At 54.2% G+C, this 24,500-nt stretch overlaps 2 protein-coding genes across 2 annotated transcripts; one reads left to right on the top strand and one right to left on the bottom strand.

The window, feature by feature from the left end:
• Nucleotides 1–469: 469 nt before the first annotated feature.
• On the top strand, nucleotides 470–14,900 carry RNF207 (ring finger protein 207). Its single transcript, XM_068985987.1, has 17 exons — nucleotides 470–660; nucleotides 1,520–1,652; nucleotides 2,762–2,906; nucleotides 2,995–3,076; nucleotides 3,150–3,225; nucleotides 3,306–3,431; nucleotides 3,827–3,873; nucleotides 4,132–4,204; nucleotides 4,271–4,339; nucleotides 4,842–4,910; nucleotides 5,060–5,157; nucleotides 5,846–6,032; nucleotides 6,204–6,389; nucleotides 6,663–6,714; nucleotides 7,145–7,262; nucleotides 11,835–11,915; nucleotides 14,858–14,900. The coding sequence occupies exons 1-17, from the start codon at nucleotides 470–472 to the stop codon at nucleotides 14,898–14,900; spliced, it is 1,776 nt and encodes a 591-aa protein (XP_068842088.1).
• Nucleotides 14,309–23,758, bottom strand: ICMT (isoprenylcysteine carboxyl methyltransferase). Its single transcript, XM_068985988.1, has 5 exons — nucleotides 23,564–23,758; nucleotides 22,646–22,734; nucleotides 21,608–21,777; nucleotides 20,628–20,845; nucleotides 14,309–17,502 (listed from the first exon to the last, which is right to left on the bottom strand). Exons 1-5 carry the CDS (start codon nucleotides 23,756–23,758, stop codon nucleotides 17,320–17,322), a joined length of 855 nt encoding a protein of 284 aa, XP_068842089.1. The 3' UTR covers nucleotides 14,309–17,319.
• Between the last annotated feature and the right edge of the window lie 742 nt (nucleotides 23,759–24,500).

Below are 24,500 nucleotides of genomic sequence, written 5' to 3'. Positions count from 1 at the left end.
TCATTCGGTGCAGGCCCTCGCGGCGAGGCAGCAGCCGCCGACCTGGGAAAGGTGGACCGGAGCACCGGGGGGCGGAAGGGGTGCCGCCTGCGGGTCATCCAGAGGACACCGGCAGGAGAATTCCTGAGGTGGGAGTAAGGGGAGGTTAGGTGGGGGGTAATGAGGGAGGCCGGGCGCTGGGTAGGATGCACTGACCTTCCAGGGGCCGCCTCGGAGAAGTGGGAGGACGCACAGGGTCTGGCCTCTCTGCGAGCCTCCTGCCCATCCTCCCCGCCCCGGCGCGCTAACCCCCAGCCCTGAACCCTAGCTGCTCCCCCGCTCCACGATCTCTGGACGCCGCGAAGGGTCCGGGCCGGACAGGTAAGGGGGACCGGCGCAGGGGAAGGGGGGCTGCGGATGCCGGCGCGGGCACGGTGAGAGCCCTCCCCAACCAAGGGCGTTCCACCGCCCTCCTGCGCTGTCCCTGAAGATGTCCGGAGCTATCTTCACGCCTCTGGAGGGCCCAGGCGCCCTGGACGGGACAAGCGGCCACCCCCTCGTGTGCCCGCTGTGCCACGCGCAGTATGAGCGCCCCTGCCTGCTGGACTGTTTTCACGAGTTCTGCGCCGGTTGCCTGCGTGGCCGCGCTACTGATGGCCGCCTCGCCTGCCCTCTGTGCCAGTGAGTGCCTGGAAACCTCGGAGGAGGGGAGGCTGGCTCCCTCTGGGAAGGGATCTGGGTGCTGGGAGGCCAAGACTCTTCAGGAAGAAGGCTGGGAGAGACTGCACCCAGCTGGTGCCTCTCTGCCAGAGATTGTGAAGGCTCCTGCCCATTTTACAGATCAGGGTAACTGAGACCTGGGATTATAACCCAAGGCCTCTCAAGATAAATCAGGGGCCAAGGGCAGGCTAGAGTGCCTGTGCTGTGGAATTGGATGCTGCTGGAGTAGGTGATCTCAGCTCAGCGTCGGGACACTCTCAATGACTCGCATAGGGGTCCTTAAGTCTCAGGTCAAAGTAGCAAGTTACATTGGCTCAAGCTACCTGTGCATCTGTGCTCAGCTGTGTCTGAGCCTTTGTGACCCCATGGACTGTGGCCCACCAGGCTCCTCCTCTGTCCATGGGATTCTCCAGGCAAGAATACTAGAATGGGTTGCCATTTCTAGGGGATTTTCCTGACCCAGGGATTGAACCCAAGCCTCCTTTGTCCCCTGCATTGCAAGTGGATTCTTTAACCGCTGGGCTACCAGGGAAGCTCAGGATACCTGGGGTGGCCCTGAATTTGCCTAATGCAGTGAGAGGGGCTTGAAGGGAGGCTTCTGCCTTTGACACCCTGAGTCGCCAACCCCCTCCCAGGATCCCTCCAGGGCTGGGAAGGGACCAGTTGGAGTGCGCACTGGCTGAAATATTTATAGATGTCAGGCCTGCAGGCACCCCACCTCCCACCCTATTTTTAGTTCTGCCTGGAATGTACACAGTAGGAAGTGGGTAGGGAGCCTTGGGGAAGGGGCATCTGGAGCTAGGCTGAAGCTTCTCCACAGGCACCAGACGGTGGTGAAGGGCCCCAGCGGGCTCCCTCCAGTGGATCGGCTGTTGCAGTTCCTGGTGGACAGCTCAGGGGATGGCACCGAGGTGGTGCGCTGCGCCAACTGTGACCTGGAGTGCGGCAAGCAGGCAGGGGCACCTGGGGTGCAGTGGGGAGCGGAGGGTGCCAGGCTGCACTGTCCTGATGCCATATCCTCAGAGGATCACCCAACAGCGGGCTCTCCAGCCCCTCTCTAAGGCACCTCCTATCCAGAACAGAGGCCCCACTTTACTGGTATGGAGACTGAAGTCCGAAACAACTCACTTGAACCAACAGTCTGCTAGGTGCAGGGGTTAAAGCCACTTGGATTTGGGGGTAGTTTACTGGCCCCCAACTCAGGGCAGAGTTGTGAAATGGAACAGGAAGAGCAATCCAGTGCACAGACCTGGAGTCCCTCCAGGGTCCACTGCTACCTGGGTAGCCGCAAGCCGCTATCTGCAGCCAGAGAGGACAGGGGATGTGAGCACACTGTGTTTTGAGGGAGAGGTCATCCTGAAGGACCTGGGAGCAGAGGCCAGGTTTGGGCTGGACTGAGAAGTGCACAGGGGACTCTCTCCGGACTGTGGAACCTGGTCTGAGGAATCCCAGGAGGATGTCCGTACAGGAGCAAGAGGTCAGGGTGTGCTGGCAAGTTCTAGAATATATGCTACCCAGAAGTATGGAGGTAAGGGGCAGTAGGTGAGGGGCCGGAGGTAGGGAGAGCTTGAGGAGGAAATGGCCTTGAATGCCAAAGAAGTTGGGGGTCTGTGTTTTCACATCCATTCCTGGGATCGATGCCTTGGACTCTCAGCCACAGGGAAGGGCACCTGCACACCTCCACCCCTTTCCCCCTCCCAGTCAAGTCCCAACTTCAAATGGCTGGGGTGAACACAGCCATGTGGCTCCTATTGAGGGTGCCAAGAGGGGCTTGACAGGTCTTGCCCACGGGCACACATACATTTCTGTTGTAGGTTAAATGTTTTGCAAATACAGTATCTGCCCTCCCCACAACCCTGGGGAACCCCCTCCTCAAGCCCGTTCTGGGTACCTCCCCCTCACCTACTCTCTGAACCTCGATATTCTCGTCTGTAAACTGGGGATACAGAGCGCTGCGCGTCGGGTTTACATGAAAGGGCTGCCGGCGGCCCTGCCGCTGCCGGAGACTCGAAAACACAGGCTTCCAGTTCACCGGCGGGCTGAGCCCAAGCTCTGTCCGCAGGACGCGGAGACCACATACTTCTGCAACACGTGTGGGCAGCCGCTGTGCGCGCGCTGCCGAGACGAGACGCACCGGGCACGCATGTTCGCGCGCCACGACATCGTGGCCTTGGGCCAGCGCAGCCGCGACGTGCTCCAGAAGTGCAGTGAGTGCGGCGTGCGGGGACGGGGCCGGCGCCAGGCGGGGATGGGGGCGGGCGCTGGCCGGCGCCCTCACTGCCGCCCCCGCCGCAGCGCTGCACTCCGAGCCCTATGTCCTGTTCTCCACCGACAAGAAGTCGCTGCTGTGCATCCGCTGCTTCCGGGACATGCAGGGGTGGGTAGAGGGCGCAGGAGGTGAGGGGCTGGCGAGCGTCCCGGAGCGGGGCTCACGCGCGGGGTCCCTGCAGGGAGAGCCGCGTCCACTGCGTGGACCTCGAGTCAGCTTACGTCCAGGGCTGCGAGCGGCTGCAGCAGGCGGTGCTGGTGAGCGCGGGCTGCCGGGCGCCCCGGGGCCGGGGCTGGGAACGCGTGCCCCCAGGAGGCTGAGGCCGCCTTGTCCCCAGGAGGTGAAGGCCCTGCAGACCGCCACTCGAGAAGCCATCGAGCTGCTGCAGGCGATGGTGGAGGAGGTGCGACGCAGCGCGGCGGAGGAGGAGGCCGCCATCCAGGCCCTCTTCAGCAGCATGCAGGTGAGGGGTAGGGGGACTAAACAGCTACAGCCCAGAATCCTTATCAGCATGACCTGACTGGGGCCCAGGCCTGCCCCAGCCCTCCTAGAGATTCCAGTGTAGCAAGCACTAAACTACTTTCAGGAGTTAATCTCAGTAGCCTGGAAAATTCAGAGGAGGAGCAAGGGCCTGCCCTAGGCTGGGGTCTGTGATGTGATGTGGTCAGGGAAGACTTCCCGTAGGAGGTGACATTGAAGATGAGGCTGCTGGTGCTCCCAGGCGGGGGTAGCAGAGCTTGTGGGCTGGAGAGAGAGCCAGCCTAAGCAGCTGTGTGGCTGGGGCCCAGGAGCCTGGGAGAGTGCTGGGAAGGAGCAGGGCCAAGTCTGCTCAGTCAGTTAGTGGACCGTTCCTCCCAGGACAAATTGTCAGAGAGGAAAGCGCTGCTGCTGCAGGCCGTGCAGAGGTGAGTGATGGCAGGTCTCCACCCTCTGCCCCTTGACCTCCAGACACCAGCTGGAGCCTAGGCCACCCCCATCCCACCTAAGAGCAAGACATCCAGGTGTCCACCCCATGGGGGGAAGGCAGGGTGGCTCAGGGAAGGGGAGACAGGGAAGGATGCATAAAGTGGGTGGGGAGATGAAACCACCCAGTTCTGAGGCCCCACCCAGCTGGGGGTGGGCAGCCCTCCTCTTGGAGATGAGGCTGCCTGCCCCTCCCCCAGCCAGTATGAAGAGAAGGACAAGGCCTTCAAGGAGCAGCTCTCCCATTTGGCCACTCTGCTGCCCACCCTGCAGGTAAGGAGAGCTGGGGGCATGGGGCTGGACACCCCGCCCAGGCACTGAGCAGTGTCCCCCTTGCAGGTTCACCTGGTCATCTGCTCTTCCTTCCTCAGCTTGGCCAACAAGGCCGAGTTCCTGGACCTGGGCTACGTGAGTGCCCCCAACTCCTGGGTCCCCCCTCCCCAGCAGGAACCCAGTGTGCACATCTGAGACCCCCACCTCAGGGCTGGGCAGCCTGTTCCCTGGAGGCTGGCTACCTCCTTCACATTGTCATCTACAAACTACTTGGGGGCCAGCGGAGCCCTTTTAAGAGGACAGCAGGGAATCCCCTGGTGGTCTCCAGTGGTTAGGATTCTGCAAGGTTCAGTCCCGGGCGGGGGAACTAAGATCCCCCAAAGCCACCAGTGCAGCCAATACATAAATAAGAGGACAAGCAGAGCCTGGAGGGAGCATAAACCTCCTCCCCAAAATGCAGAGTCTACTGAAGTCCAGACACCCCAACTTTTCCTGTCGATTTGGGGTGGGGGCCAATCCCAGGGAGGATCAGAAGGCAAGTAACCATCCTAAAGGCAGACTCGCCCTCCGGACCCCTCCCCTCAGTGTCACCCCAGCCACCTGAGAGCCCTCCCCTTTCCCCCTCCCGCGGCCGCAGGAGCTGATGGAGAGATTGCAGGGCATCGTCACGCGGCCACATCGCCTGCGGCCGGCACAGAGCAGCAAGGTGCGTGGGGGCGCGGGGTGGGCCGGGGGTGGAGGCACGGGCCGAGGACGCAAAGTGGGCCGGGGAGACCGCGGCATGGGGTGGGCCGCGGGCGGGGGCGCGGGCCCGCAGGGGAGGGACCTACCTCACTACCTCATCCTGCCACCCAGATCGCCAGCGACCACCGCGCCGAGTTCGCGCGCTGCCTGGAGCCGCTACTGCTGCTGGGGCCACGCCACGCGGCGGGTGCTGGGGGTGGCACTAGCACGTGAGCCGCGAGGGCGCCGGGACCGGGAACGGGGAGGCGGGCACAAGATTTCCACTGGGGTGGGGGCAGACTTTCTCAGCTCACCAAGCTCCCACGCGGGAGCCTGCCCAGCCTGAAAGCAGCCATCCTGGTCGGAAGCCCACGTAGACTGGGCTTGGAGCCGGGTCAGGGGTAAACAGGAGGACTCAGGGGCTGCCGCCAACCGCAGTTGTGCACCTGGATTGGGGTGTCTAATCCCTGAAAGGAAGGGTAGCTTAGAGTGGGGTCTCGGTCACCAGAAGCCACAGGGGGTCTGACTTCTGGGAAAGGGGGTCAGTCTAAAGAGCTGGAGATCCCTAGGAGTTAGGAGAAATGCCTAAGCTGGGGTTGTCTGCCAGGGGTCCCAGGGCCCCAGGCATAGGAGACTGGGTATCAGGCCAAATTTGCAAGGTCCCACGTGTGTGCATGAACTTACGGTGTGCTGGGGACCAGCCCTGAGGACATCCTGATGGACTCTTCTGCATGCTGGCATAACTCTCAACTTTTAAAAATACCCTGCTGATGTCATTGGTCTTGGGTGGACAAAGCCTGGCATCAGGTTTATTGAGGGCCCCTGTGTGGTTCTGGTGTGCCGCCTGGGGTGAGAGGCTGGGGTAAGGGAGGACCCTCTGGACCCCCACAGCCACATCCACATGAGTTCTCTCCCCAGGCTCGCAGGGGGCTCAGGCCCCAAGGTGCTGAGGGGGCGCGGCTGCCCTTCCCCGATAGGGAAGATGTTGGGGTCGCCGGTCCAAAAGCCCACACTGCACCGGTCCATCAGTACCAAGGTGCTGCTGGCGGAGGGCAACGACTCACCCTTCACGGAGCACTGCCGCCACTACGAGGACTCCTACCGGGTGAGGGGGCCGGAATGGGCCAGCGAGGAAAGGCCCCACCCTTCGCGCCAAGGTGCTGTGGCCAGACCTCATCCGGCCACCAGGGCTGCCAGGTGCACCTCCACCGAGGCCCCCGCAGTGCACCCAGCCTGCAGGGCACACAGGCATACACCGGTCTCTCCCCTCCCCCAGCGCCTGCAGGCAGAGATGCAGAACCTGAAGGACCAGGTACAGGAGCTGCACCGGGACCTCACCAAGCACCATTCGCTCATCAAAGCTGACATCATGGGCGACATCTTACACAAGGCCCTGCAGGTGGACGCCCAGATCGCCTCGGAGTATGCTTCCGTGGAGGGCCTGAGAGCAGTCTTCCAGGAGGTAGCCCCTCCCAAGGCACCTCTCTCCCCTGCAGCCCTGTCAGCATGTCAGTGGGCTACCCCCAGACAGGAAGTGGCGGGGCGGGGGTGGGGGGAGAGACTCAGCCTGGGGCCCCAGGAGGCCCTCACAGGCTCTGGAACCTGGGTCTCTGCTGCCTGGAACCCAGGAACTGCCTGGGAGCACCCTGTGGTCTGAGCAGCTAGAGGACAGAAATGGCCCCGATGGAACTTCCAACTCGGCCATGTGCAATATCCAACTTACTTTCTCTTTCAGATTTGGGAGGACTCCTACCAGCGGGTGGCTAACGAACAGGAGATATATGAAGGTCCCGGGCAGCTGCTACTGAGTGCTCCCCTCCACATGCTTTCAAGGGCAGGAAGCCAGTTACCCAATAACCAGATTCGAACTCCCAAGCTCTTCTTATTTATTTGGCTGTGCCGGGTCTTAGTTGTGGTATGGAGGATCTAGTTCCCTTACCAGGGATCTAACCCAAATCCTCTGCATTGGGAGTGTGGAGTCTTAGCCACTGGACCACCAGGAAGTCCCCCACTTAGTTCTTGACTCACAGCTGCTAAGTGACCCCCAAAAAATATATCTGAGGTCAGAATTCAGTAAGTAGGATGACTTTAGGAATCTTACCTCATGCTTTAATTAGAGGTAATCACTCAAATAGTTGGGATATTTACATGGATCGAGGCTGGAGAGTGAGGATCTGAAGCCAACAAGACCTAATGCTCTGGCCTGGGCCCCCACAGCCCAGCTCCATGACCTTCTCCAGCTGAAGCAGGAGAATGCCTACCTGACCACCATCACCAAGCAAATCACGCCCTACATCCGCTCCATTGCCAAGGTGAAGGAGCGACTGGAGCCCAGGTGAGGCTGGAGGTATTCTGAGGGGACCAAGATACTTCAGGATGTGGATAGAGAAAGTGCCACACCATTGGAAGAGTTCCTGTCAGGGAAGTGGGCCAGGTCATGATCTGGGCAGGTCAAGTGCTGGACCTCGGCTGAAACACAGAATGAGTGGGCTGCTCTGAGTTTCTGCTTCTAGGCACACATCACCCACCTCTTTACACTTCGGGGGTGAAATGAGGATCTTCAGCTGATCCAGGCAGCAGGACACAGAGGAGAGAGAACTTCCCCAGCCCATGGTTAAACCAAGTCTAGACAGGACCTGTACCAGACTCTCAGCACCATCCTTGGGCACAGGAAGTGTTACTGGGGCAGAGGGTTTCTTGGTGGCAAGTCCTCAGTGTGCCTGTCACAAGCCCCAGGGTGGTTGGCCTGTAGCACTGGTACACAGTGGTCAGCCTAGATTCTCCTTCTACCACCCTCCAGGGGACTCCATTTGCCTTGTTCCAAAGTGAGATCTCCTGACTCCAATATGCCACGTGCCTTCGTTCATGATTTGGTGGCTCCAGTACTGTTGCCTAGAAAATTCCATGGATGGAGGAGCCTGGTGGGCTACAGTCCATGGGGTTGCAAAGAGTCAGACACGACTGAGCGACTTCACTTTCACATTCTATCCTCCAAACAGCATCTTGAGAGGATAGGACAAACATGTTTTGAACAGCACAAGTCTGCTGTATCTTTCTTTCTTTTTATCTTTTGGTCATACTGTGAGACATGCGGGATCTTATTCCCAACCAGGGATTGAACACTTGTCCCCTGCATTGGAACACTGGAGTCTTAACCACTAGACCTTCAGGGAAGTTCCTGTAGTATCTTTATTCTGCCTTCGTGCTTGACTGACTGATAGTTTTGCTGGGTATTGAATTCTCAATGGAAATTCTAGATTGGGAATTATCTCCTTTAAAGGCAATGCTCTATTGTCTTCTAGCTTCCAAGGTTGTCTTTGAGAAGTTTGAAAGCATTTTGATTCCTAATCCTTGTAATGTGACCTACTTATTCTCTTTAGAAGCTTGTGGAATCTTCTCTGTTCCCAGTGTTATAAAATTTCACATTGGTGCAGGTCTAGCTATACTCCATGGGGCTGCAAAGAATAGGACGTGACTTAGCAAGTAAACAATAGCAAATGTTCTATCCATTGGGTACCAGTCGGTCCTTTCAATCTGGAAATATGTGTCCTTGTCTGGGCATGTTTCTTTTTGAACTGGTTAATTGATTTTCTCCACTTTCTGAAATTCTTATTGAATACTGGCCTTCTGCGGCTGGTCCTCTGATTTACCTTCCCTTTTCAGTCCTTTTTTTTCCATCTCTTCATTAATCTGCCATACTTTCTGGGAGATTTCTTCTTTTATCTTCCAGCTTGTCTATTTAGTTCATTTTTGAAGAAAGTTTCCAAGAGCTCTTTTATTTTAAACAATATATTTATTTGGCTGCACTGGGTCTTAGTTCCAGCGCGTGGGATCTTAGATCTTCATTACTGCATTGTGACCTTTAGCTGTGGCACCTGAACTCTTAGTTGTGGCATGTGGGATCTAGTTCCCAGACCAGGGATTGAACCCATGCTCCCCGCATTGAGAGCACAGAGACCACTGGACCACCAGGGTGGTCCCCAAGAGCTCTCTTGAATGTTATAAATTGGCTTTCACTTCCAAAGAGATGTTTTTGGTACTTTGACTGCTCTAGTTACATAGCATTCTGTTGTTTCATGGGCACGATAGAGCTGATAGACTTTTTTGCTTTTTTTTTTTTTTTAAGTTTCCTTCTCCATGAAGGCTGTTTTCTCCAAGTTACTTTCCATTTCAGTTTCTACCTTTCATGATAAAGGCTTTGGTCAGATGTCAGGAAATCTTTGATTGCCTCTTCATGTTAGGAGTGAGGTGGGGGAGAGCAGGCTCAAGCTCTGAGCACGTGGGTCATGTGAGGCATCTGGGTAAGTGGGGTTTTTTGTTTTGCCTTTTTTTTTTTTTTTCTTTCTACTTTTAGCTGTTCTGGGTCTTTGTGGCTGCTCTGGCTTTTCTCTGGTGGCAGAGAGCAAGGGCTGCCCTCTAGTTGCCACAAGCAGGCTTCTCATTGAGGAGGCGTCCATTGTTGTGGAGCATGGGCTCAGTAGTTTCAGCTCCTGGACTCTAGAACATAAGCTCAGTAGCTGTGGAGCACAGGCTTAATTGCTCTGCACCATGTGGAATCTTCCCAGACCAGGAATCGAACCCATGTCTCCTGCATTGGCAGGAGGATTCTTTACCACTGAGCGACCAAGGAAGCCCCATGATTCATTTTTTTTAATGCCCCAATGTCAGTTTTAGATCTTTGCCCAGTTTCCTTCCTGGAAGGTCACCATGTGGATCGTTTGTCTGCACACCTAATTTTCTGGTTTTTAGTAGTTCTCATCTGTGTGTCATACCCTCCCAAGGACTAACCTTTCCGAATTCAGGGTTGGGAGGTTGCAGCTGTTCAGAGGTAGGGATCTTAACCTTCACTGTCCTATTTCAGTCCCAGCCCCTGAGCTGCAGACGCAACGGGGCTGCCTGTTCCTGGGGTCCTGGGGATTCTGTGGTGGGGACTGGTGGGACCGCAGCTTCTCAGGTCTGCTGAATTAGTGGACACTTGTCTACTGCTCTCCAGCTTCCAGATGTCGCTGTTATTCTTTCCTGCTGTCAACCTGGAGAGGATTTCCCCCCTCATTGTTTTGGTCCCTTTACTAGTTTTAGTGAGTTTTGGGAAGGAGGGAAATTAAGAGTGTGTGTGTACAATTGCTGTATTCATCCAGAACTGCCAAGCCACTTTTTATTTTTTAACTTTATTACTTTTAAAAATATTTATTTACATATTTATTTTTGGCTGTGCTGCTCTTCATTGCTGTGCAAGGGCTTTCTCTAGTTGTGGTGAGCAGGGGCTACTTTCTAGTTGCAGTGCTTGGGCTTCTCATTGAGTTGGCTTCTCTTGTTGTGGAGCATGGGCTCTAAGAGCATGGTTCTTCATGGTTCTTCATTAGTCGTGGCCCATGGGCTGAGTTGCCCTGTGGCATGTGGGATCTTCCCAGATCAGGGATCAAACTAGTGTCCCCTGCATTGCAAGGCAGATTCTTAATCACTGAACCACGAGGGAAGCCCCAAGCGACCTTTTAAGTGACTACTTTAACAAGTCACACTGAGTGGTTGCACTCATCATAATTTTTGCAGTTTTAAAAAAATATTCACTTATTTAGCTGCCCTGGGTCTTAGTTGTGGCATGTGGGACCTTCATTGCGGCATAAGTCTTAATTGCAGCATGTGGGATCTAGTTCCCAGACCAGGGATCCAACTCAGACTTCCTGCATTGGGAATGAGGAGTCTTAGCCACTGGACTGCTAGGAAAGTCCTCCTCTTGCAGTCTTGATCAAATCCCTGTCCACCCAGGACTAATGACAGTGTCCTCTTAGGCTGTGCAGTTTACTCCAGATACTGTGTGATTCCATTTATAGAACCTCAAAACCAAGCAGAACTAACCTCTAGTGTTACATACAGTCAGGATGGACACAATCCTGGGGCCCTCTGAGTGGAGGTGACGTCGTGGTGTCACAGACCCCACTTGTTCACACTGTGTGCCCATTCTAAGCCACGCTTTTTCTGTGGGCATCCTTCCCCTTCCGTGTGCCCTGCTTTGGTGAGCAGTTGGCTGCCAGTAGTGTGCTCCTGCCTGCCTGTAAGGGGCAATACCCTGGCAGTCACACCTCTGTAGGGAAGCAGCATCTGTGGTTGGTGTCAGTGAATAGAAAGGAGCTCAGGCTGGAGCCCAGTTCCTGGGGGTTTGGGGTGAGCAGGGAGGCTGCCCCTCCCCCTCTTCATGGACCACTTTGCAGGTTGGTCTAGAGTTGCCCTCTGCCTCCTCACCTCCCAGTGCTGGGAACCCCCTTCAACCCCACCCCCTGGATATGCTCTTGCTCCATCATCAGCGACCTTCCAGCTACATCCTTTGACCTTGGAGCAACGATCATGAGCCTGGACTGTCTGTCACCTTCATCTTGCTCTTCTCTTGCTTCTGAGACACCCCACCTTCAGTGTGGCCTGGGGCCTGAGAGTCCTGAGACCCTCCTGCCCACCTCTGTCCTCGTCAGCCCCTCCCCACACCTGTCGCAAAAGCCTTTTGGTTCTGCAAAGAAGCTGGACTGGCTCCACTTCCCCACCTCCGCCTGGAATGTTGTTGCTTCAGCTTGTTCCAGGGACCATGTCACCCAGGCCTCAGCTTGAGCATCAACAGAGAGGCCTTCCCGAACCCTCCTATTGAAAGCAGGTCTTGCTCACAGTCACTCCCCCAATTCGGACCTGCGGTGCCCCACCTTGGTATGTCTCCCTGACCAGAACAGGGCTCCCAGGAACACAGGGCCCAGCCTCTCTCGTCCACTGTTATGGCCTTGGCCCCCGGTAGACATCTGAGGCCCAAAGCCCGAGGAGGGCCCTGAGGGTGTGCTCAGGTTAGGGTTTGTGCCGTGAACCTGAGCACATGCACCGGGCCGGCTCTGCTGCGTCCAGACCCCGGGAACTGCTTTCTGTCTTGCAGGTTTCAGGTCCCTGTGGATGAACCATCAGACCATCCACAAAACACGCATGATGATGGCGTGAATGCCGAGGCCCCGGCCAGGTAAGGCGGGTCTTTTCAACCTGAGCAGGCCAAATGATTTAATCTCAGAGACAAACACAGATGATAAAGACAGACTTTGGGTTTTCTTTTGGTCCCTGCTTGACACTGACCAGCTCTACACCCTCGGCTGGGCCTCCGTGTATAAATTCTGGGGTTGCAGAGGTTCTTAATCTCGGTGGTGCCTTCAAACCAGTGACCTCGTAGATGACAGATGTGACCTGGATGGACATGACCGGAGTTTTGTAACCACAGATGGCCATGGCTGCCAGCTTCCTTCCCCACACACCTCTGAGCACCCTGGCTCTTACACCAGGTGACTCAAGGAAAAGTGACTGAGGGTTATTTCTTCCTTCACTGGAGCCACAGTGTTTGCCAACATACTTGCCAGAGGGAGAAAAGAATGTGCAGTAACAGAGCGACACTGTCAGAAACAGATCTTCTCATGTTTCACTGGAGTTGTAGAAAATCAGAGCTAAGAGGGCCTGTGGGTGGGGAGAGGTCAGCTGTGTCCAAAGCCACCGTGGGGTTGGTGACAGAGCAGAAAGCAGCGCTAACCACTCCAGGCACCGTTTGGAGTGCCTGGAGTGGTTGCTTCAAGGGAGGGTCGACTCAAAGAGCAGGGTCACAAGCCTCTGAAATGGTCTGAACTGTGGACGTTTTTGCAGCTACAAGTCTTAGAAGCGAGATGAGTCCTTTAGGAGATGACGTGGTGTGGTTCTGGTTCTGCTGTGGTCACCCCCTGGTGCCCTTCGGGAAGGCTTGCTGTTCTAAAAGCCTCTGCCTGGGTGGATTTTAGCGCTGGGACACCAAAGAGATGGGGACAGGAGCGGAGAGGGGGTCACGCCTAGTGTTTCTTCAGGAGTGATCCAGTAAGTGTTGCAGAGAAGAAGGAGAAGAACTCAGAGCTGAGAAACAGCCGAGCTCTGGGTGGCCTTGCAGAGGAGCCTCCACTGAAAAACAAAGATGCGCCCAGACCCAGATCAAAAAACGGGGGTGATGCCCCCACCTGGAGGGAGCGCCCAGCTTAGCCTGGGACCAGTTCCAGGGTCAAGCACTTTGCGACAAGCCAATCAAGGCCAGGAGAGTGAAGAAAAGACAGTTCTCATTTTCTTTTTTTAATCTGTAATCATTTATCATCAATAAAACCCAGACACTCCGGCAGGTCCCTATTTCAGGTTCTCTGGCTTAGGCTAGACTTCTCGTGGTTCAGAGTCCTGACCCTTATCACAGTGGCTCCAGGAGGCATCCCAGTTCACCCTGCACCTCCCTGTATACTGGGCTGTGAACTCCTGCCAGGGTGCACCCTCTGAATTTCATGAACGAGCCTCTTGGACTAACCCACTGGGCAGCACCTACTCTGCCTCAGAGGAAGCCTATTCCTTCTGAACCACGGCCCCGCCGTTAGCTGGAAAGTTCTACCCCGTTGTGATCCTAGTGCTGACTCAGCCAAGGGGAAAAACACAGCTTTTCTCACTGTGGGGCCTGGGCTGAGCTCATAAAGCGAAGAAAGAGCACCTCCGTACCCCTGTACCCACAGCTGTCCCCACCTGCTGTCACTCTGCTGTGTGCACCTCTGATGACGTTAAAGCACAGTTCACCCGCAACTTTGCTCCGGTGGTTTTTCATTCTTACCCAGTAGCCTTTTTGTCAAGTGGAACTTAAACAGAACACTTAAACATGAAAATTAACCTGCAAGACCCTGATGTTGGGAAAGATAAGAACAGGAGAAGGGGGCAACAGAGGATGAGGTGGTTGGATGGCATCACTGACTCAATAAACATGAGTTTGAATAAGCTCCAGGAGATAGTGAAGGACAGATAAGCCTGGCGTGCTGCAGTCCACAGGGTCACAGAGTCCGACACAACTGAGCAACTGGACAACGAACTGCATGACCTAACACTCAAAGTTCTGGTGGCAAAATGATGCCAAGAGTCACATCTTAAACAAATACCAGCTTGTTTTAGTGATTCAGGTGGCTTTCATGTGCCAGGTGGGCCTGCAGGTCAATACACTGGTCCACTGGTCACATCAGCACCCAAGGTCTGCATACCTGCTGTGTGCAGGTCCCATCCCAAAGCATCACAGACCTCCACAGTGGTGGGGGAGGGGCGGACCTCTACAGTTGGGGGGGGGGAGGTATGGACAGGAGGAACACACCCCTTAAAGGGAGGAACTCAGAACAGAACCAAGGAGGCAGATACGTCTGGCTTTATGCTCTAGGTTCTGGACGTTTCTTAACTGGAAGTAACAAGACCTTAAGAGTTTCTGAATCCCACACAGTCACACTGTTGTTCATAGCGAAATCAAGTACAGTTTTATTTAAGAATTGGAAATCATCAGTATCTGTGAAAGAAAATCCAATATTTAAATAAACATTTCTGCATGTAAAAAGAAGAGCAATTACTCTGTAAGGTTACTCTCCTAGCTTAGCTATGGGACAGACCCACAGGAGCGAGCCCGGGAGGGCAGACTGACAGCAAGTCTCCCCACCACCACCGCCCCCACAGCCAGACAGGCTGGGGGTGGCCTGGCCTTGCTAAGTCGCTACAGAAGCAAAACGCAGAACGGAGAAAGAGCACAACTATCTAAGGCAGTTAAGAAAGTGCAGAGAAGGGCCAGCGAGTCACCATTCCCATCATGGAGGGGCTGCTACCAAGAGATGCTACTATTAACGCAACCCCTGGGTTCAAGGACGTTTCCCCATCATGATAACCAACCAGAGTTAGAAAGTTAAAGGGATTAAGAGAGTTTACTTTTTAGGTGTACAAAACGGCCCATGACCATGAAAAGGTGGGGTATGCTGCCTTCTGTCAGGTTCGCCCCACAACTTCTTTTCCATAAACCAGCATTCTTGGCCCCAGCCTGCAAACTCCCATAAAGTATTTTGTTTTACACTGCTTCAAAACAACTTTGTTCTATGCGGTGCCTCTCTTCCATTTCAGCGTCTCCGCTTTGACACCTGCGATGGAAAAAGAAGTCTCCTGACGGTTTCTTAATTGGAGGGAACTGGCGATGTGGCCCTTACCCAAAGAAAAGCTTTCGGGAATACCCGAAAAGCCTGTACCTCATTAACCTGATTCTCCTCCCTGCACGCTGGCACTGCTAAATTTACGAAGTTAAAAATAACCTGAAGATCTCAGTGCTAGATGAACGTCGATCGCTTGCCAAAGCCTGTCCCAAAGCGGTTCATCTCTGATCCCTAAGTAATTGCTAATTTCCGCCCTGGGGGACAAAGCAGGGCAGAACATCTTGTCAAGCCCGGGTGGGCGGTGTGACAGCATCGTCTCCCTGGGACCCCAGGGCTAGCCTCCTGAACCCCCGGCCTGGCAGGCAGGCGGAGGAGGAACAGACCGTCAGAGGCCAGAGCCTTCAGTCTTACAGTCCATAAAGCCAGGCATTATTAGCGGCTCTCTGTGTGCTAGACAGCCTCACGGCCCCCAGTGTTGAGGAAAGCTGGCTCCTATCTGGCTAGCGCAGCAAGAACTTTGCCTCGGAGAGTGGGGGCCATTGCCAAAGCTCCAGCCACACCCGCCTCCATCCTGCAGTCCTACTAAGTGGGTTGACTTTGCTGAGTGTGGCGTGGGGAACAAGTTTAGGACTGATTCAATCCCCACACACACCAAGTGCATTTGACATCCCACCAGGCAGCATTACCGCCAGAGGAACCTACCGCCTTGAGGCCGCCACCTGGGCTATCGGCGGGCAAGACCTCAGGAGGCCGAGACTGGAGCCGGTCAGGTCCTCCCTCCAGCAAGTGTCACACCTCTTGCCGACGAACCCGTACACCTCTTTGGTATATAAAATCATGAAAACACTAATTCGGCCAGGAAATCTAGAAATAAATAGCATTTTGAGTTGGTAAGATGCTTTTTTGAACACACGTTTCCGGTATCTGGTACAGTGAATCCAATGTCCAGTTGTGTGTACCTCACACAGTACTGGTTTTGTCATCTCTCTCACCAAAGTGTTAAAAACATTTGACATCGTTCTTCTAAGTCTTCACAACACCCCGTGAGGTAGGTGGTATGGACCCATTCTACAGATGGGGAGGTCTAGGCACGGAAAGGTTTAGTGACTCCTTGAAAGCCAGGTGGTGTGGTGTAGCAGTGCTCCAGCCAGGTGCTGATGCTGCCTTTGATCCACGCTCCAAGGGCGCCACCGCAGGGCTTCATGGACAGAAGTCACACTGAGACCAAGTTCCTCTCTCTAATCCAGAATTCAACAAGCGCCTCAGAGCTCATATGTCTGACTCGTAAAGCCAACCACTCTCCCCAAACTTGAAAAACAAAAGTAGTGACTAAATCTCAGCTCTATTTTTTTCATGAGTCGACTTGCTGGAATTTTATAGCTGCTTATGCTCAAACCCCTTCGGAAGAGTCTGAAATGGCATTAGGGATGATGGAAGTTTGAGAACAGACCATAGGAATCAAAACACAAAAATATAAGCTATGGTAAAATAAGAATAACCCCCAAATAAACGGAGAGCAGTATTTCTCAACGTTTAACAATGCCTTGCACAGAGCAGGTGTCCAAGAAGCGTTTCCTGGATAAAGGGCGAATGGCACATCTCTGACATGCCTGTCACTGGTAGCGCCAGGCCCTTCTGGAAGGAGAGCAGGCGCCGGGACCCTAGGAAAGCCACAGGGGCCCACGGTCTCCCTGGCGCGGAAAGCCTTGGTAACCTGAAGCCTCGGCCAGGTCATTGGGGGCATCCATGCTGTCTTTCTGCCGAATAAAGGGTGAGGCTCATACACTGTGTTAAGTCCACTTTGAGTTTATACTGCTATTTTTAAAAAATAGGTAAGTCAATAGGATGAGATATGTGAGGAACCAAAGGAAGTGTCTTAAACTGTAAAGCTCACGCATGTAAGGACAGAAATAAGGAGGTTAAAGCTGTGCTGTCTGTGTTTTTCCGTTAAAGTGAGGATTCTGAACATGTCTCTAACACAAATAAGCCCGTGCGGCCCTTCCTGTGGCAGGCGCCTCACTCACGTGAGGGGGGAGGTCACCTCTCTCCCCAGGGGTCTTGGTTATAACTCAACACCCCCGGCCTCGTGGAGGGCTGAAGTGTGGCCTAGGCACTCCCCAGGCACGTCTGGGGGGCGCTGCTGGGTATTGCTGTTATTTGCTTCTTGTCCACCTTTAATCTATATCCTACCTTGATTCAGCCCAAGAGCAGGCTGCTCCAGGGTGGTGGGGAGTAGGGGAGTTGGTGGGGGGGGGTTCCTTTGGTCCTAAGGCCTTCTGACCATTTGATTTTGAGTGATATTCCAGAAGAGTAATTGATGACATAGAAAATGATTAAGAAAATCCATTCTGTAGAGTGGTCGACAGGAGGCAGTTCTGTCCCCAGGCTGCAAGGAGCGGGAGGGCCCCCAGCCTGGCCTGGGCCACCCTGGGCCTGTCATAGCTCCACCTTGACCCCTTTTATGAAAGGCAGGCCTGTGGGCACCCGCTTCTTATACTCCAGGTACTCCTCTCCGAAAAAGTGGATCAGCGAGATTTCTTCCTCCTCTGTCCGGTCACGGAAGAACCGCCACACTGTCAGAGCGTAGCTCACCCCGCAGATGGGGTTACACAGCATCACCTGATGGAGCGAACACAGTGTTAGTGGGCCAGGGTCAGTGCGACTCCACACCGTGAGCCGGAAGGGCGTCAGCCGCTCTCCAACACCCACAGAGGACTTCCTGTCAAGGGCCCCAAGAGACTCTCGAGATATGTGACTAGGGTCTTGGAGACCCTGAGCCCGGGGCCAGAGCACCGTGACCTGAAATCACACCATCACTTTCATAACAGAACTGAACACTCATTGCTGTAGCTTTGGCTGGTCTGCTTTTCTCTTGTTCCTCTTACCTGACAGGTACCTAAAAATTACAAGGGCGACCCCACGTGTGAATTCCCATTGTAAGTACCACTGCCTTCCTGCATGGCTCCCAGTTTGTCCACTTCCTGCCCCAGCCCAACCCATGGGGACCTGCTTCGTTCCACCCCACAGCTCCCTGGTCCTCTGCCCCCAGCCCAGCCTCCGCATGCACACTGTACACTGTCCTCCCTCGAAACACTCCCCCTGCTCAGAAAGCACTGTGCCCTCAATCATGCCTCCTTAGCACAGCTTTCAAAGTCCAGAAAAGGAGCTTCTTGGCCCACTTCTGTGCAGCTCAGGAAGCCTTCTGACCTCCCCTCCCCAACCCTGCCCGGGATATGTTTCCCCCAGTGGGTGACCAGACCTCACTTCTTATTCTCACCACTGTTTACTGAGTGTCTCCTGTGTTCCCAGCACAGGCCAAGCCCTTTACCACCGACCAGTAAGCCATTCAACCCCCAGAGCAACCCATTGAGGTGGTGCTGCCACCCTACTTAAGGGAGGCCAAGGAGTGGACGTCAGAGTTGGGACCCACCCGGCCGGCAGGCATGTGAGGCCTCTCAGCAGACCCTACAGTGGGTCTTCCCACTCTTAGGCCACACCCCGCCATGGAGCTGAAATCAATCCCCTCCATCAGAAACAGCGCCACAAACACTAACAAGCTGGAACACAGTGTGTTTTGTACACAGGCAGGGTAAGGGCTGTTTCAGAAAAGATTTATTCTGTATTCACATACACCTGTGTGCTGGGTCACAGTATAAAAAGATCTACAGTTAAAGAGGTGTGAAAACCTCTTGAGGGACTTCCCTGGTGGTCCACTAGTTAAGAATCCGCTTTCCAATGCAGTGGGTTTGATCCCAATAGGAAACTAAGACCTCACATGCCACCGCAACTGCTGAGCCCACAACTAGCGGTCAGTGTGCACTGCAACGGAGATTCCCCAGGACACAGCAAAGAGCCAGATGCCACACCTGAGAGCCGGCGCGTGCGTGCTCAGTCGCCCAGTCCTGTCCAACTCTGCGACTCCATGGACTGCGGCCCGCCAGGCTCCTCGGTCCATGGGAATTCCCAGGCAAGAATACTGGAGTGGGTTGCCATTTCCTTCTCCAGGGAATCTTCCCGACTCCGGGATCGAATCTGGGTTTCCTGTGCTGCAGGCAGACTCTTTACTGACCAAGCCACCAGGGAAGACTCAACGCAGCCAGATAAATTTAAAAAGGAAAACAAAACCTTGAGTCCTAGAGCACTCAGGCTTACTAGTCAGCATTTATGGCAAACTACATGGTTCCTCTGCAATCAGTCTGTATCCAGAGAATGTGATTGTTAACACAGGAAGCTGCAGAAATGCACATTTTTAAATGAATGCCGCACAAGAAGCTGCCCCCTGTATACCACTGAGGGTCACCGGAGGGTCCCCAGGTACCAGCCTGCAATGGGATGCCTGGGGCCCAGACTGGATGTTCCCAAAGAGGTGATGAATCTTCTAAGCTCTACCCACATACTCTGGCCAAGTCCTTCTAGGTCTAAGAGAACAGATTCAAAAGACAACTGTCCAGACACAAGGCTCAGTCTGCAGCCTAAGACCCAGCAAACCTCCATCACTCACATTAAACCTGACACACGACTCTGGGCTCACTAACGTGCTGTGTGTGTGCTGTGCTGTGTGCTAAGTCACTTTAGTCCTGTCCGACTCTTTTTGACCCTATGGACTGTAGCCCGCCAGGCTCCTCTGTCCATGGGGATTCTCCAGGCAAGAACATTGGAGGGGATAGCCATGCCCTCCTCCAGGGATCTTCCACACCTAGGGATCGAACCTGTATCTCTTATGTCTCCTGCATTGGCAAGGCAGGTTCTTTACCACTTGCGCCATCAGGGCTCATTAATAGCAGCTTCTAATGAAAATCAGGTAAGTTGCCCCTTGAGTGGCAGAGGGCTCTCCCCACATCCACATCTCTGTCCTCACCCCACTGGGTGAGGCTCCAAATCTAAGTTAAAGAAGTAGAAAAGAGGTATGAAAGATGGGGCAACAGCACCCAGAATCGCCGAGAGTTTACAAGTTTGGGACACCCAGGTTTAAGCATACAGCAAAAAATGTTAAAGACTAAATCAGTTCTTTTGACTTTTATTCAATTATCACTTGAAACACAGCAGGGAACGTGTGTACCTATATAAAAAGGACCAGGACTTCCCTGGTGGCCCAGTGGTTAAGAATCTGCCTGCCGACATAGATAGGGTTCTATCCCTGGTCTGGGAAGACTCCACATGCCTCAAGCAACTAAGCCCATGCGCCACAACTACTGTGCTCTAGAGCAGACAGAGCTCCACAAGAGAAGCCACCTCCGTGAGAAGCCCAAGCACCACAAGGAAGGGCAGCCCCTGCTCCCTGCAGCTAGAGAAAGCCCACGAGTAGCAAAGGATATCCAGAGCAGCCAAAAACAAATAAATTCATAAAAATTAAAAATAAAAAAAGGGCCAACAGGCAATTCTCTGGTGGTCCAGTGGTTAGGACTCTGCTTTTATTGTCTAGGGCCCAGGTTCGACCCTGGTCAAGGAACCCTGGTCCCACAAGCCATGTGACACCACCAATAAATAAATAAATAAATAAACACAACATTTTAAAAAGAAAAGGTGGGAGAGAACCAACAACTTTGTAAATACACTGAAATCCACTGAATCGAACACTCTGAAATGGTGAATTTCACAGTATTTGAATTATTTGTAAATACACTGAAATACACTGAATCGTACACCCTGAAATGGTGAATTTCACGGTATTTGAATTATCTGTCGATTTAAGGTATTATTTTTAAAAACTTTAAAGGGGACTGGTATTGATTCTGACACCATACCTGGGTTCCAATACTCCAGTAAAACCACCCGACGTAGGACGGATGCCGGAACCAAGCGTATACTCCGCTGGTCACCAGAGTATGGGTTTCCGACTTTTCATTCTGCACCACATGGTTGAAATTGGAACCAGCTGTAAACATGGCCGCTTTCCTCAGACACTCTCCAAACACCACCATCAGCAGCCCCGTGGCACTGATCCAGGTGATCTGCTTCAGTTCTGCAGGACAGAGATGGTGACAAAGGGGGAGTGAAGGCCCTGGACCACTGAGCTCTCCCTCTGCAGGCTTAAAATTAACCTATCTCCAAAGACTGGGACACTAGAAAACATGCTGGGGGTGGGGGATCAGCACCGGTCATCACACTGAAGCTTAATGACAAGCAAAACACAGCCCCCAAAACTGTGCTGTTCATCCATTTACTCTGAAGCACCAACAGTCCAGTTAGAGCATCGAGGCAAAGAGCTGATGGGCTCCCATCCTTCCTCTGGGGACTAGAGCAGCTAAGTGAGGCAAAGAAGCCTCAGCATTTCCCACCTTGGCCCTCTGCTGAATCTGAGGAACTACATATATGTTATTTAACTTGTTGCACAAAGTTCAATGTCAGAGTAGCTACCAGATGCAGTGGTTTTTGGTAGTAAACATTTTCACATGAAATTTCTCAAGTTGCAGAAAACGAACAGATCCAGACCCCCCTGATTATAAAACTGGGGTTACAGCTATCAGAGGCTGGAACTTCATGTTAGATGGTGCAAACTATGTCTCACAGGGCTTAAAGTGAAAGGTCAACATGTCCCGCATTCAAAATCCAGAGGTGGAATTCACAGGCAAAGCTCGCCCTTTATAAAGAGCTTAGTGAGGATAGAGATCTGGGGAAAATCACTCGGAGAGATTAGACCTGGGAGGTGAAGCCAGGCCACTGTCCTCAGGCCCCTGCGGAGGCCGCCCATCTCCCCAGGAGAGGGACAGCAGGGCACACTGACCTGGCCAGAAGATATTCTCAAGTGTGAACTCTATCCAAGAAGAAAGAGCTGCGACTGTGTACTCCAGACTGTGATTCAGGAGAAAGGAATCCAAGGACAGGCTCTTGGGGTTATTGACTGCTGTGACTAAATATTCAGAATAGTGGAACAATGACAGGGAGCACATATACCTATTTAAAAACAAAAAGAACATAAGGTAAGTTGAGGCCAGAGAATTAAGCTGGCCGTAAGTCCAAGCGCTGGTTTGTTCTGAACTGTCCCTGAACTCTCTGATGATATTCAGTTGTCACCTGAGAGTGGATATCAGGCACAGGCACCCACATTACTCCCGAGGTTTGCAGAAAGTGGGGTTGTAAAGGGACTACGTCTTTGAGCATCACAGGAGGAGGGGGAAAAAAAAAGAAAAACATAGGTTAGGAAGGCATTATGGGCCTTCTGCCTTTAAAAAAAAATGACATTACGCACAGTAAAACATGAAAGAGGAGAAGTATCAAAATAAAGCAGTGATGTATGTCGAATACAAAAATCCAAAAAACTGAAATAATTCCAGCAAAGGAGGATTAGATGGCTCAGAGTACTGACAATAGGAGATAAAGCTTTTTACCTGGAAGCCACTGGTTCATATCCAGGTCAGGGACTAGAAGGCTCAAGGGACTGAAATCATAGTGTAGGGAAAATCCTACACAGGCCGTGGGGGAAGCATTAGATGTGACCTAATAGAAATTAGAGACGGAAAAGGCCTGTGAAGACGAGCCAGAGCCTTGCCCCTTCCTGTCACTGAGGACCAAGACCCTCTTTCTGGGAAGGGCTGGTCACATTACTGAAGGTGCAGTGGATGAGAACACCTACAGGGAGGATGCCACGAGAGACCTGCTTCTACCTTAGAGGTCCGGGATGCAGGAATCTAGGAAGCTAGAGGCCTCAATCCCTCAGAACCCTCACTAGCCTTCAGCCAGCCAGGGACGCGGGACCATCACTACTGACCCTCTGATCCACCCACCCCTGACTCACAACTATGGTTCCCAAAGCACTTCTTACCAGCCAAAGTGATTCCAGGAAGACTGGCTAAAACTTAGCAGCACTCCACAGCCAAACACAAAGCCAAGGAAACAGGCTCGGATGGCTATCTGAAACGGACCCAAAAGAGGCTCAGTCACCTGGCTGTTCAGAGCATATGTCTTATTTCCTGGTCTAAGCAGACCACCACCAAGTCCATTGAGTCGACTTGCTCAGAGGTTAAAGGGGTGAAGCAGGGCTGCCTGGACTCAAATCCAAAATTCACCTCTCTGTGGCCTTAGGCTAGTTACTTAACCTCTCTGGACCTGGGCTTCTCCATCTACACATGGGGATGACCACTGTACCTACCTTTAAGGACTGCTGTTTGAATGACCCATATAAAGTACTTAAGAGGAAGTACTATATAAGTTTTTAGCTGCCATTACTATTAGGATTGTTGTTATTGAGGGCTATGGGAAAACAGCGTAAACCTAGCGTATTGGCCGGATTCTCCCAAATCCTCGCAGCGAATCCGGTCGGGACAGCCGGGACTCCGCGCCCAGCCCCTTCCACGTTACTGCGGGGGCCTCTGATCTCAGACTTGACAGTAGGTAGGTAGTTCTCCACAGCTCAAATTACATAAAAGAACTCGTGGGCCCGCTCATTCCCACCCCACGCGCTCATCTGCCGCAGCTGCTGAACCGCGCCAACTGCAATTTTCCACCCACTCCGCCGGGCGAAGGGGGTCCGCACCCCACGCCCCCCAGGACTGGCGGGGAGGACGCCCTCCCGCCGCCTGAACTCGCAGCTGCTTAAGAACACGGCCGGGGTAGGCAGCCCCTCTCGTGGGCCGCGCTGTCGGCCGACCTGGACCTCGACCCCGGGGGGGTACAGTGCCCATTCGTGACGCCCAGCCCGCCCGGCCCCCATCCCCGCCCCGGCCCTCCGTCCGGCCCGCACCTGGTAGCGCGGCGGCCGGTAGAGCAGCAGCAGCAATGCGTTGAGTCCGGCCACGTACAGCGCCAGCCCGGTGCGGCCCTGCAGGCCGGCGCGCGTGAGCAGCGGCAGCGCGAGCACCGAGGCGCCCAGCAGGAAAGTGGCGAGGCTGAGGCGCGCCTCGGAGCCCGGCGGAGCCCGCGCCGCGCAGCCTGCCATGGCGCAGGGAGGCGGACAGGCCGGCGGCTGCGCCGGCCGTAGCCCTGGGAAACCTGCCCGCCGCGCCTGCGCACTGCGCCGCCGACGCCGGCCGCGAAGAGCCGCCAGGACCTGCGCGCTGCCGGCAAGCTCTCGCGATACCGCCGCGCCGCGCGGCTGGGGCCTGAATTTGGCGGGAGCGCCCCACCCCGCGGCCCCGCCCCACTGTGCCGCCAACAGGGACCGCCTGACGCAGGCGGAGCAGAGCGGGGCGCCGCAGGGAGCCTGGTTCTGCGCGGAGAAGTCACCGCCGGTGTCTGCCAGGAGTCGGCCCCAAACTTCAGGATGTCCGTTGTCCGGAGAAATCACCTTGAAATCTATAGCTTCCCCGGCTGTGTGGTCCCCCTCGAAACCGACACTTGGGCGTGCAGGCGCGAGCCGGCGATCCGCCTCCACCCCACCCTGCCCAGCCGGCCCCACAAGGTCCGCGCTGGGACCGCCTTGCCCTCGGGAGGGTCTCCAAGCGCCCCGCTGGGGGCCCTTGCTGCAGGGACACTGCCCTTGCGGCATTCACGGAACAGGATGACCGCCCACTTCACTTCGTGTTGGGGGAGAATGTTGGCCAACGGTGGAAATCCTCAGGACGTTATTTTATAGGACAGAATGAAAAACTTTTCAGTGTGATCCTGACTTCACTTGGGAAAAACAAAAGTATACGGATGAACCTGGAAAAATGATTGGAATAGAAGCCAAAATTATTTTA

This window comes from Capricornis sumatraensis, chromosome 14 (assembly GCF_032405125.1).
Source record: "Capricornis sumatraensis isolate serow.1 chromosome 14, serow.2, whole genome shotgun sequence".
Lineage (NCBI taxonomy): Eukaryota > Metazoa > Chordata > Mammalia > Artiodactyla > Bovidae > Capricornis > Capricornis sumatraensis.
Note: the sequence above shows the minus strand (reverse complement) of the source record. Positions and strands in the feature narration are given on the sequence as shown.

Bases quoted from the DNA above. Each gene is read 5' to 3' on its own strand.
- RNF207 (XM_068985987.1), top strand. From the start codon at position 470: ATGTCCGGAGCTATCTTCACGCCTCTGGAGGGCCCAGGCGCCCTGGAC. The intron at 3,874-4,131 runs GTGAGTGATGGC...CCCCTCCCCCAG, and splicing joins CTGCTGCAGGCCGTGCAGAG to CCAGTATGAAGAGAAGGACA. The intron at 5,158-5,845 runs GTGAGCCGCGAG...TTCTCTCCCCAG, and splicing joins GCTGGGGGTGGCACTAGCAC to GCTCGCAGGGGGCTCAGGCC.
- ICMT (XM_068985988.1), bottom strand. From the start codon at position 23,758: ATGGCAGGCTGCGCGGCGCGGGCTCCGCCGGGCTCCGAGGCGCGCCTC. The intron at 20,846-21,607 runs GTCAGTGTGCCC...TCTGTCCTGCAG, and splicing joins TGAGAATATCTTCTGGCCAG to AACTGAAGCAGATCACCTGG. The intron at 17,503-20,627 runs GTATGGTGTCAG...TCGCTCCATCAG, and splicing joins ACTGGAGTATTGGAACCCAG to GTGATGCTGTGTAACCCCAT.